The 14,356-nt window shown below is 38.1% G+C and overlaps 1 protein-coding gene across 1 annotated transcript; it reads right to left on the bottom strand.

Annotated features, from left to right (window-relative positions):
- Positions 1-3,064: 3,064 nt before the first annotated feature.
- On the bottom strand, positions 3,065-13,345 carry LOC135641813 (nuclear transport factor 2B-like). Its single transcript, XM_065157557.1, has 2 exons — positions 12,956-13,345; positions 3,065-3,431 (listed from the first exon to the last, which is right to left on the bottom strand). The coding sequence occupies exons 1-2, from the start codon at positions 13,250-13,252 to the stop codon at positions 3,357-3,359; spliced, it is 372 nt and encodes a 123-aa protein (XP_065013629.1). The 5' UTR covers positions 13,253-13,345; the 3' UTR covers positions 3,065-3,356.
- Positions 13,346-14,356: the final 1,011 nt, after the last annotated feature.

Here is a 14,356-nt window from a genome sequence, read left to right as displayed (position 1 = left end):
TTCATCGACGCTTCGTCCGATTCTTCGGCGCATCATCCTCTCTTGCAGCCTATTACCCAATCGGCCAGTTGACCTCCACAACTCTGATTTCCTTGGCACAATTTCTACTCTTCTTGGCCCGATGCCCGAACTCATGGCCCGAAGTCTTCTGACGATACGTCGACCAATCCTTCGGCTTGACATCCAATCTTTTGACATGGTTAACTCCAGCCCAACATGATTCTTCTTGCTTTTAATTGTCTCTCCCTGATTCAAGCTTCCTGCGTCACTCAAAACACAGATCGGATAAACACTATCAATTGGTTTCATCATCAAAATCTGATATTCAATAAAGGAGGACACCAAGAAGGGCTTCAGGCAGTTGTACCATTCCGGGGTCGAGCCTCTTGGTGTAGTCAGGAATGCATGGCACATGAGAGCATCCGAGGTACCATATAATGACATCTGAGATTGAAAGGCCATGATGTGCTCCTCTGGATCGGAGCTACTATCGAAAGCCTCTAATGTGAGGAGGCAAAAGTTGGCTAGAAGGGTTCCTCCTGAATACTTTAGACGAATGGGGAGCTACACGAGGTGAGATTATCGACTTCCCCCTTTAAGTACTAGAACTCTCATTATATCTCGTCCAAGCACTAGTTCACCTGTCATAGTTGAGCCTTAAGTGAATCGTCTATTGAGTTGGTAGATTGGGTTTCTGACTTGAGTAGGGTTGACCCATGGCACAAAGGCGCATTGAATTCCACTGTGGGGAACAGTGGCGCTCTGAGTGATGTTTCAATCGGTTAGGGGCAATATGACAAAATTGGTAGTGGGTGTGTTGGGAGGCCTCGAGAGGTACGGGAGCGAGCGAGGGCTGAATTGCTGACCGCAATGTTAGGGGTGGGGCTACTTGTTGAGCTAACTAGGGTAGGAGGGGGTGATGGCTTGCATCATCCCAACCAAGGTCTACACATGATATGTAAGGCTTAGGAAGGCCTCAACAGGAACGAACAGGTGTTTTGCATTTGACCCCAAAGGGGAGAGTTTAGGGTCATTGAACATACGTCAGTAGTGCTCGAGGGTTTAGGCCGAAGTGGAGGCGTCTACTTGTAGAAAGGAGGGTAACTATCCCCCTTGCCTGAAAGCACTATTACTACCAAGGTGGATCCCTAGTTGGGATGAGGTAGTCCTGAACTCCTTGGAGTTTTGGAGATGAGCCGAGATATACCTTTATTCCATTAGGAATCATGCACAAATGTGGGAGGAGTTTCCGACCCGGTCTCTCCAATAGTAAAATTAATATATGTGGGAGTTTCCGACAATAGAGGTCTAGTCCTCATCTTCATTTGACTTTGGGAACTAGCTTTTATACCTAGGTAACCAACGGAGGGAGACTGACATCTGATGGGGATAGGCCCATACGCTCTCCTAGGGCTCATTTACCCAGTCGACTAGCCGGTATGGTCCCTTGTGACACGTGATTAGCGAAGCACAATTTTGGGGACATCACTCGTCAGCACCTGCAGTCACCTAGAACAAGCGGAGGGCGGTCGATTATGTTAAATCGATCGAGACAAGAGCAAATAAGCCTTACTGCCAGGGGGTTACTACTCCCAACGATCGACCTATACCTCGAAATCATGATTTGGTATGGTAGAGTGTTGCTATCCTATTGTCTGTTGTTAGGAAAGAGGATGCAGAGGTTTCTCTGCCCATGTTAGTGTCCAAGTAGCAGTAAGCTAGCAGGCCAACCGTCGGGTCAAAATTGATGTCAGCATTTCCCCTATCACCACTTATCTTCTAAGAAATTATGTCATAATTAATTTTTTTTATTGATTGATAATCATAATTAGAATCCAATAAAATTTATAATATATTTTATCTAATTAAATTAGATCACATAACCTAATATTCTTTTGATTGAATTAGAGATTTGATTGCTTTGTTGGTCTTGTGCCGAAACTTGTGATCAGTGTCCTATGAAAAATAAGTCAGATGAAGTGAACATAAGTTAAATCTAGTGTTTATTGCCAGTCGATTATTACTCTTCTTGTGTTCATATGCTGGCAGTTCGGCAGTAGAAGATGATTCGTTTTCAGGGAAGAAAATTGAAGCAATATTTCAGATTTTTTCCTGAGCATTTCTGTTTTCTTGTTTATGTTGATCGCATTTCTCGACCTGCTGCTGAATTATTTTGTTAACATATTTTCTCCACTTCCATAAGCAGCTTAAGTCTGGTTTGTAATTCTAGTTTTAGAAAGAACATTGTTTTATCATAACGCGATCTCCCTAATTCTTGTGAAGAAACTGATTCATCTGCATTATTATGACAGCCTAATCCATCTTATTGTATCCTCTTTCTAACGAGTGCAACACTCAGTGGTTGACTTAATGTGACCAGTCACTAGAAACATTAGTCATAATGTGGTTGGCGTTCACGGAGTCAACCTCGCTATAAATCCATTGCATCCCTTTTAACTGCAGAGCATGTGTCGAGCTTAAACACACCTGACAAATGGGGAATGCCACTGCACCATTATACTGCAATCAGTAGTAGTTTCCCTCAGCACCAACTTCTCCAAATTGGGTTGATGAGTATATACAAAGTCCTTCCAAATAAAACCACAGTATAACAGCAAAATATAGACATCAAGCATATATGATAATATATCCATGATGAGATGAGCCTCGTGTCATGCCAAAATGATCCTGACAAGTAATCATCAAACGCATCTTTAGCACAGGCAATTGACCATGCTGTGATTAATGTCCTCCGACAGACGTTCTTGCAACCTTTGGCATACAAGTTGCAGACAGATTCTTTGATACCTCTCCACTGCACATGCAGATAACCAGTGATAATCTAATCCAAGAAATGTTTCTAGATGTCATCTGTCTCAAGGTGTACCACAATCAGCAAGATGATTTCATAAAACTTTGAACTATATTCTTACCGATCAATTGTCTCATCAAACAACTGTCACCGGTAGAAATTCAAGCAGAAGGTTGGGAACCAGCATCAAGAAAGAAGAAAAACAATATTGTGCTGACAGTTCAATAAACACATCAATGGCAACCAAAACACTGGATCAAGTGCCACCAAGAACAGCACATTCAGGACCAATCTTTGCATATAAATGCAATGCAATCTGTCTTGTCAAACAGAGGGACAATCAGATACATAGAGAAAATACAGATTCACCCATCTGCATCTGTAAAAGCTTCAAAAACATTTTCAACCATCCACCACCCAACCAGAAGGAAAATAAAACAAGCAAATAGAGGAAAACAATCCCTCTCCCAAACCATGACCCATCACAACAGCAACAGTATGTTACACCCACCTAGTGCCTTCCAGATATAGTTTAAAAGATTTTTTAGGCATAGTTCAGACGGAATATGTCATTCAGCACATAGAAGCTTCCTTGAGGTGTTGGCATCAGATGAAACATCTACAGCAAAAACACACAAACCAATCATCTCACTTGGGGAACAGAACTAATACAAGTCATCTGCTGTCATAATCCAATGCAAATAAACAAAATCAGATGACACAAAACCATTACCAGAAAAAAAAAAAGTCTTTTTGGATTAACAGCTGAACTATATATCAAATATATGAAAGATATAGTGTTACAAAACCTGAAATGGAAAGAGAGCAGAGGAGAGGAGACTCAGCTGTCTGAACTATGAAGCTTATTTATTATAAATCTTCTATATTTTCTGAAGGATAAGCACTTAACATGATGTTAGTTGCCTGAGCAAAACAACCTGGTTAAAGTGCCATAGATTTTCAGTTTTTAGATATTTATTCTTTTAAAATAGTTGAGACTTTATGGCCTTTTTGTTGTTGGATCCTTTTATGAGACACCCATAATAGCCTTCTCATAGAAGTATCTAGAAATACAAGTTTTACCAATACATGAAGGAGAAGATCTAGTTATGTTGTTAAAAACATTTTTCACATCTTTTAATGCATTGCTCAAGTCTTCCACCTCTCTTCTAATCCATTGAACATAGAAAATCCAGAGCAAGCACCTCTCCTGTTACGCATGGTTTCAAATACTGGTCAGATGGCACAACATGTAAACTGATATTTATTGGTCCATATAGCTTGGTGTCAACTGGTATCATTTTTTGTTATCTGTTTTTCAGTTATGTCAAGCAATACAAGTTGGTTTAGTGCTGGTCCAATAAGTTACTGAAACCGAAATCAGATCAGTATTTAAAACTTGACAAGAAGAAGATTCTGCCAACAGTTGACTGGACCACGGAAAAAAGAACAAAATGATATAATCACAAGGTATGAAGAAAGAAAAACGATGCAACAAAAAATACACTTATTAGTAGTAAAATATAAGGCTTTTGCTGATAATGTTCCTTGAAATGAATATTTTATTATAAACAATCCTACATAAAAGTGCTATCGATCAGCTTTTATTGGTATAAGGACTGCTAATGATTGCACAACAAAGTTCTAGTCATATGTTCTATCATCAGCTTCAGCTTGAAAATAACTTGCAAGATACAATCAGAGCAAACTTAGCATATCACAGTAACCTCTTTGTAATTCTAGTACAATAAACCACATTTTTCCCAAAACTTTCACATATAGCCTACAAAATAGCATGAGACCCCTCATTGACTCAAAGATAGCATATCAAGGTCCGCCTTGATAGATAGGTTTAAATAGAAGAATCAAAGAGAAAGAGGCAGAGCAAATGATCAAAGTAAATATTGAGAAGTAAAACAAGCAACTAACATATAAGAAAACATCAGGCTCTCATTCAAAATTATATAGAAGATGATTATATATATATATATATATATATATGTATGTATATGTATATATATGTATATGTATGTATATGTATATATATGTATCTATATATATATACATATACATATACATATACATATACATATACATATACATATACATATACATATACATATACATATACATATACATATACATATACATATATACATATATATATATATATATATGTCACATGGCTGTCGGCTTAGCAAAGGGGGCAGGACAGGACCTAGATGACATGGTAGTCACCCAAACTCAATAGCAATAATGAACCCAGAAGGGAATAGTCTACCCATACTGCAGAATATTTCCTACGGCTCAGCCTGCTACAAAGCCCATTAATTTATTATTATCAAGGTCAATTACTATTCATCCATGACTCCACTTTCCACCTCAATCTTGAGAGTCAGAGAGACTAGGTGGGACACCCCACTCGACTTTGGTCTTCTTGCAATTCGACTTCTTGGCGGATGCCTGAATACCTTCTCAGTTATCTTTGGGCTCTTGTGCATGTTGCTCAAGACCGAGTTGAGCTAACAGAGGCATCACCGACGATTACACCATTAGTGTGTATGTATGTATATTTAGAAGATCCTTTCTTCTAGCCTTGAATCCCATATTAAATATATTAGAGTACAATTCTCCAACCCAAATTGAGACATCTAAAGTATCTTGAGCTCATAAGAATAGTTTGTATAGTAGTAAAACTCAAAATGGACTTTTTCAAACTCAGTCTAAGGAGACCAAAAACTGTTGTATGTAAATTTTTTATCAACATCTAGAAAAAAAATCTATATCATGTGAAAAATGTTAGGAACGAGGTCAGCACTAAGAGTGGGGGGTGAATTAGTGCAGCGGTAAAATCACATCTTCAAAAACGTTTCGTTTCGATAAAACCGGTTTCGTAAAGATGTTAACTTGAAATTGTACGGAAACGTAGTGAAGGAGGAATTCAGTTTGCAATAAGGTAAATAGCAAGAAGTAAATGCAAACCAGATTTTAGAGTGGTTCGGTCGTCGTAACCTACATCCACTTCGCCGATTCCTCTTCCGTCGAGGCCATCGGCATCCACTATCGGTCTTTCTTCAATAGGCGAAGACCAACCATCTTTTACAACTTGATTCTCCTTTTACCGGATTTAGGAGATAACCCTTACACCCCCACTCACTCCTCTCTTAAACTATTCTAACACTTAGAACTTTGAGAGTAGCTCACACAAGATTGCAGCAGCGTTTCTATCCTTTTTTTACTCTCAATATTTGTGTATTTTAACCAGGGATGAGAGGGGTATTTATAGGCTTCAAGTTGATTCAAACTTGAAGCCTAAAAACATCTCATCCCAGGTTTCCTGGGCACGGGCGGTACCACGGCCTACGTTAGGCGGTACCACCGCCAGTGTCAGTCTGACACTAACACTGCATTGGACGGTACCACCGCCCAGTCTGGTGGTACCACCGCCTGACATTGGGTGGTACCACCGGCTATAGCCTCTCGGAGGCTGTGTCTGGGTGGTACCACCGCCTGACACAGTCTCGGAGACTGTGCCACGACAGTGTAATCTCTTGAGACACTGTTTGGGCCTTTTTATTGGGCCCACCATAGTTCTTACATGGGCCCAACTGACCCCTAATCGGGTTGACCCAAATCCAAACCCAATTACGTGCTAATTACGATTCCTAAGACATATTCTAAGCTAAACAAGTCCGTAAGTCTTGGTTTCTTCCGGCAAGCTTCCAGTGATCTTCCAGCGAACTTCCGACGATCTCTCAGCAATGTTCCAATAGACTCCCGGCAAGCTCCTAGACTTCATGACGATCTTCTTGGCGAGTTCCGACGAGCTTCTCTAGCAAGCTCCAAGACTTCTCGGTTGGTTCCTGCAGAACTTCCGACGAACTCTTGAACTCCTAACGAAATCGCATCCTTGACTCCGAGACTTCATTTTGCTTTATGTCTTGCTATCATAGTTAATCCTGCACATGTAAAACCATACTTCGATCTAAACAATTAATACTAAGCATTAATCATGTTGTTTGGCATGTCATTGATCCCTCGACGCTTCGTCTGATTCTTCGATGCATCGTCCTCTCTTGCGGCCTATTGCCCAATCGACCAGTTGACTCCGCAACTCCGATATCCTTAGCACAATATCCGCTCTTCTTGGCCTAATGCCCGAATCCATGGCTCGAAGCCTTCTATCAATACGTCGATCGATCCACCGGCTCGACGTCCCTTCTGATATGTTTTCCCCCGGCTCAACATGATTCTTCCTGCTTTAATTGTCTCATCCTGATCGAAGTATCCTGCATCACTCAAAACGCAGATTAAATCATAAACACTTATCAATTGGTTTCATCATTAAAATACGAAATTTAACAATCTCCCCCTATTTTATAATGACAACCAATTAATGATGGAGTTAATCTTAACCCCCGAAGTTTAAACAAACTCCCCCTATCAATATATCATATGATAGAAATTCTTGGATTCAAAAATCCAAGCAACATGTTATCATAAGCTTATGCATAACATCATACTTCTTCTCTTATGTCATCAACAAAAAGGAGAAGTGTCACTTTCAAATATTTGGACATACAAGTTCAAATTATTGTATAATAAACATTATTTCCAATTTTATCATTATGCAAGCTAGTAATAATTTTACAGTATTTTAAAACTTGCAAGCTAGCAATTTTGAGATGTTCAAGAAGGCAACTTTTGCTTCTTGAAATATGCAAGTTAGCAATCTTTGCTTCTCTTTAGAGATGAGCAAGCTAAAATATTTTTGCATCTTTTTGAGTTGTACAAGCTAACAAGTTTGCCTCTTTTCATGATGTACACGCTATAAATTCTTTCTCCCCCTTTGTCATTGGCAAAAAGAGAGGAATAACAAAACAATGGTGCAATTCATCAATTTTCAAATTATGACAAAAATAAAGTGTCATTCTTATTTCAATATATCATAATTGAGATAAACCTTGAATTTAAATTTAATTCAAGTCAATGCAATTTTAATCATGATTCTCATACATGATATGCAATACATCAAATACATCATCATAATAAAATCATAAGTATTGCATGCATCATTTTTGAATAAGCTAGCAACTTTGCTTCCTAAAAAGTTTTTCTCCCTATAATTTGTGAGCTAGCAAATTTTACATATGAAAGTTGGCAAGATTTTTGCATCTTTTTTAGATGAGCATGCATTTTGCTTCTTCTTGAAAGATGCAAGCTAGCAAGCTAGCAAAATTTGCTCACCCTATGTCATTGTCAAATAGAAGGGAAGAATACAATGTTGTGATTATTTTCCCTTTTTATCAATCTTCACATCATGACAAATATAAAGTATCATTCTTAATTGCAATATGGTATCATTTCATAAAATGATAATGGTTGACTTTCACATCATAAAAAAAATCATAGTATTGCATGCATTCATATCATCACATGAAGAATATCAAGAAGAACTTGGTGATGAGATATACTTCATAAATACAAGGAATTTTACAAAGCCAAAAAATCATATCATGAAGGATGAGATCATGTGAATACCAAAAGACATGAGTCATTTTGATAAATCTCCTCTTAAATATTCAAAGAGAAATCTTAGAAGATCAAATAATAAAAGATATTCAAATGAAATTTTAAGTCATGAATTTTGAAAAAAATATTCTCTTTAGTAAATCGCAAAAGAAAACGTAGGAGAAAAAAAATTCAATTCATGCAAAAGAAATCTTATGATTCATATAAAAAATCTCAAGTAATTCCAATAAACCAAAATCATGATTTTGATAAAACTCATTCAAATTCAAATCATCAAAATCATCAAAATCTCAACATTTCTTTCAAGAGATTCAAAATGGCATAAATAATTTTATTGATCTCTTAGTAAAAAAAAGCGATAATGTAGGGATTGAGGAGTTTTCAAGAAAAATGCTTTCCTCTTTTTGTTTCAACTTATTGATTAATTTTATACATGAATGTTCTTTTCTTTTATGTCAAATCAAGACATGCATCATTTTTAAAACCAAAAAAGAACTTTCCAAAGATCGCAAAAACTATTATGCATAATTTCGAATTATAAAACCATTAAACATCATTTCAAATCAATATGCTTAAGTTTTTGTATAAAAACCATCCATCTTGTTTGAAACCGAAAAAGCAACATTTTATCATGAATAACTTCAAAGTCTCATGCATAGAATAAAATCATCAAGCATGATTTCAATAAACATAAATCATCTTCAATCAAAATCATGAAATCATCAAGATACACATTAATGCTTCTTAAACTAATCTTGTTAGGTGTACAAGCATTAGATTTATATCTAACATTTTATTACATTATTACATCATTAAAACATCAAGCATGATTTCATAAGACATTCAAAATCATTTTGTTTGTTTATCATAAAACGTGCAATTTTCATGATTATTTTCAAAATTACTAGCATGATCCCAATTTTTTTAGCATTTTCATTACATTATTAAACATGCAATTTTCAAGAAAAACAATTAAACTAAAAAAAAAATAACTTATGAAAAAATATCATGTAATTTTAAAATAAAGGGCATATTTTGATTACCTCATTGTCGAATGCCGTTAAGGCGTAGTTTGCCACCTTGCCTTTGTTGATTTGTCCTTCTTCTTTGAATGAGCTCGTTTCGTCCAAGATTGCTTCCTTCTTCTTGCGTTCATAGTAAGCAATTGCGTTCTTTTTAAGTTTATTTTTGTTCTTCAACTTTTGTTTCATGAACTTTTTAAATTTCATAGTAATGAGTTCAAGTTCACTATCACTTGAGCTTATGCTCGAGTGGTCTTCATGTGTTCTAAGTCTGAAATCCTTCCTGTCCTTTAGAAGGTAGTTCTCATATTCATCAAGTGCCACATTAGTCATTTCATAGGTCATCAAAGACCCAATTAGTTCTTCAAGTGGTAGGTTGTTTAGGTTTTTAGCCTCTTGTATTACGGTTACTTTCGGATCCCAACTCTTATTAAGATAACGTAAAATTTTGTTTACAAGTTCAAAATCCGAAAAACTTCTACCAATTGTTTTTAAACCATTGACGACATCCGTAAAACGGGTGTACATATCAACAATGGTTTCACTTGGCTTCATTCAAAAAAGTTCAAAATCATGCATTAAAAAGTTAATTTTCGAATATTTTAATCTACTTGTGCCTTCGTGAGTGGTTTCAAGAATATGCTAAATGTCGAAAGTCGTTTCGCACAAAGAAACCCGATTAAACTCGTTTTTGTCTAAAGCGCAAAATAGAGCATTCATACCTCTAGCATTTAAAGAAAAAGTCTTATTCTCCAAATCATTCCAATCTTTCATTAAAAAAGAAACATTTTAAAACCGGATTCGACAATGTTCCATAAGTTCAAATCCAAAGAAAGCAAGAAAACTCTCATTCAAGTTTTCCAATATGTGTAGTCAATCCCATTAAAAAATGGAGGACGAATGAGAGAGTGACCCTCTTGAAAGTCGAAAAGAGTCATTTCTATTTGGGTGTTAAACCAAATATAAAAAATGAGGCTCTGATACCAATTGTTAGGAACGAGGTCGGCACTAAGAGGGGGGTGAATTAGTGCAGTGGTAAAATCACGTCTTCAAAAACGTTTCGTTTAAATAAAACCGGTTTCGTAAAGATGTTAACTTGAAATTGTACGAAAACGTAGTGAAGGAGGAATTCAGTTTGCAAAACCAGATTTTAGAGTGGTTCGGTCATCGTGACCTATATCCACTTCGCCGATTCCTCTTCCGTCGAGGCCATCGGCATCCACTATCGGTCTTCCTTCAATAGGCGAAGACCAACCACCTTTTACAACTCGATTCTCCTTTTACCGGGTTTAGGAGATAACACTTACACCCCCACTCACTCCTCTCTCAAACTATTCTAACACTTAAAACTTTAAGAGGAGCTCACACAAGATTGCAGCAGCGTTTCTATCCTTTTTTACTCTCAATACTTGTGTATTTTAACCAGGGATGAGAGGTGTATTTATAGGCTTCAAGTTGATTCAAACTTGGAGCCTAAAAACATCTCATCCCGGGTTTCCCGGGCACAGGTGGTACCACCGCCTGCGCTGGGCGGTACCACCGCCAGTGTCAGTCTGACACTGACACTGCACTGGGCGATACTACCGCCTGTAGCCTCTCGGAGGCTATGTTTGGGCGATAGCACCGCCCAGACCGACGGTACCACCGCTTGACACAATCTCGGAGACTGTGCCACGACGGTGTAACCTCTTGGGATACTGTTTGGGCCTTTTTATTAGGCCCAACATAGTTCTTACATGGGCTCAACTGGCCCCTAATTGGGTTGGCCCAAATCCAAACCCAATTACGTGCTAACTACGATTCCTAAGACATATTCTAAGCTAAACAAGTCCGTAAGTCTTGGTTTCTTGCGGCGATCTTCCGACGAACTTCCGACGATCTCTCCGCAATGTTCTAGTGGACTCTCGGTAAGCTCCTAGACTTCACGACGATTTTCTTGGCGAGTTCCGATGAGCTTCTCTGGCAAGCTCCGAGACTTCTCGGTTAGTTCCTGCAGAACTTCCGACGAACGTCTGAACTTCCGACGAACTCTTGAGCTCGCAACGAAATCGCGTCCTTGACTCCAGGACTTCATTTTGCTTTATGCCTTGCTATCGTAGTTAATCCTGCAAATGTAAAAAATATACTTCAATCTAGACAATTAATACTAAGCATTAATCATGTTGTCCGGCATGTCATTGGTCCCTCGACACTTCGTCTGATTCTTCGACGCATCGTCCTCTCTTGCGGCCTATTACCCAATCGACCAATTGACTCCGCAACAACAATATCCTTAGCACAATATTCGTTCTTTTTGGCCCGATGCCCGAATCCATGGCTCGAAGCCTTCTGTCGATATGTCGACCGATCCACCGGCTCGACGTTCAATCTTCTGATATGTTTCCCCCGGCCCAACATGATTCTTCCTACTTTAATTGTCTCATCCTGATCGAAGCATCCTACATCACTCAAAACGCAGATTAAATCATAAACACTTATCAATTGGTTTTATTATCAAAATACGAGATTCAACAAAAAATGCTTTACCAACAAATAGATCAAACATGTCTTACTTTAGACAGTCTAGTGGTTAGTGCATTGTTGAAGACATAGGTCTTATGTTTCAGGTTAGAGTCGTTTAAGAAATCTTGTATGCATTTAGTGTAATAGAAGAAAATCATTTTTTTAATAGAACAAACCTAGGCCCAATAGGAATAAATGGTAGCCTAATCTAAAATCTGATAGAATTAAACATAATAAGGTTAGACTCTAGCTAAATCATTTGATAAAGTAGGGCCACCAAGCAGCCATTAACAGACCCTATGTCACTAAAGTTATAAGTACAGCAGCATGAGAGTTATTTTTTAAAAGTTTCACAACGGAGGGTAAATCTTTATGGCAACAGAAAGATCATTTAATGCTCATGAACACTTTAATTCAAGGATCTCATCCTCCCCTTGGCATCGTATGGTGCAGCCTAAGGGGTTTATGATTTCCAGTGAATGTAATACAACATTCAAAGTGGGCGTGTTTTGCCATCCATGCTTATTTTATCTGTGAATGGAGCTTTTGCAAATGCGAACAGAATTTGATTGCCTAAAATTACGGGCACTGCAATCGCAGAAGAAAATTTGTAGGTTAGAGGCCAATTTTATTACGCTTGCCTGCAACATCACCTATGTCCAAATCGTTACTAGGCGACTTTGCAGGATGCAATGACAAGCGCAGACGTAGCTCCCTTTTACCGCAAATCCCAAAAAGATCGTCAAGCACAACTATGAACAAGCTGTTGGCAACCCGAAGAGCCAAAAATACCAAGTCAGATCAACACCATTAAATAAGACTAAAGAAACGCATCAAATGTGAAACCGTGTATCAGATTCTCGCCATCATTATAATATAAACCCCAGAACAATAGAATGAAAACAGAGCATTCCCAAAGAAGAATAGAACATCAGATCTATCTGAAGAATTCGAGGAAAAAGAAAAGGAAAACACGATCCATCAGCGATCTAAATGGATACAGAAATTATGGAGACCGGCCGATCTAATCAAATCGAACGACTAAGTGACGGAAGGGGCTCATAGATGGAGAGAGAAGGTAGAATACCTGGCTGAACTTGAGAGTGTGGGATTCGCCGGCGAGCTGTAGGGATCCGCTGACGAAGACGAGGACGCCGCCGGCAGGGCCGGAGGGCTGGCAGTCGACGGTGGAGATGGCGTGGGCGCACTGCTGGAAGGGGAGGGAAGTGAGCTTGGCGACGATCGCGGCGGCGCCCTGGATCTTGTCGCCTTCGAAGGTTAGCATGGAGGCGTCCTGGTACAGGCCCCCCAGCGCCGCCCGGTTCCCATCGAACGTCCGGTAGTAGTGCTCCACGAAAGCCTTCGCTACCGCGTCCGGATCCATCGCCGCCGCGGCCGTCACAAAGATCCCTCTCTGTTTTTCCCTTTCTCACCCTTTCTCGTCTTTATATACCCTCCGCGAGAGAGGCAACTGGAGACGGACTGCTGCTTTTGCTTGACGTTGATACTATTAACAATAGTAGAGTGGGGGAATCAAAGAGGTCATGCCCTGAGCCGGGCTTTTAGGCCTAACAACAATACGCCCAGCCCTGTCCTGTCTGGCCCGGCCCGGTTTATTATATGAATTTTAAGTCTAATTAGATACTAAAACTTGACATTATCCATTCAACACAAACACATTCAAAAACCAATTAGCTTATTGTTCCATAATTTTTTCTATCACAAATTAAACTTCTAAATGTGTTTGTTGAAACATCATATGAATTGTTGTATAATTGATATAACATCATGGAAATTAAATCCTTCTGAAAGGATATATGATAGATATTGGTTAGAATAGTTTGTTGGTCTAGAAATATGATTCGAAATAAATTAAGATTATATTCAGTATTTATCTCTGGTATCGATAAAATATCAAATCTCCTTTATCTTAAGATGTCAAATCTTATAAGTTATATCGAGGTTATACTTGACAAAAGTCCTTCGATGTTTAAGTTAGTTTCGATTACGATGTACCGACAAAAAATCACGTTCTTTAAAACCGAATATACTAAAACCTAAGAATTTTAGAATGATAGATAACACACTTATGATGCCTTTTTATAGTTTGGTTTCATAATCATTTCCTCAAAGATGTATATCAATATCAATGATGATTATATTTTTTTTCGATCATAATGTCATATTGAATCTAAAAGATTTATAATAGTCATAAATGCTAGCGTCCAATGGGTGATACCATATCAATCACATAATATCATGATGTTAAAGAAGATAGTATCAGGTTCTTGGACTTGCGATGTCAAAATATTGATAAGATGATACCAAAGTGTCGATTATATAACAACTTGAGTATCACTAATAATAGTAATATTATTTTGTTGGTATGTGATGTCGAATATTGATCAAATATTAAAATAATATTATTATTTTGATCATAAGTATTGAGATGTCAAAATATTGATGAGATGATACTAAAGTGTCGATC

This window comes from Musa acuminata, chromosome BXJ3-6 (genome assembly GCF_036884655.1).
Source record: "Musa acuminata AAA Group cultivar baxijiao chromosome BXJ3-6, Cavendish_Baxijiao_AAA, whole genome shotgun sequence".
Taxonomy (NCBI): Eukaryota; Viridiplantae; Streptophyta; class Magnoliopsida; order Zingiberales; family Musaceae; genus Musa; species Musa acuminata.
This window is presented reverse-complemented; position numbering and strand designations above follow the sequence as displayed.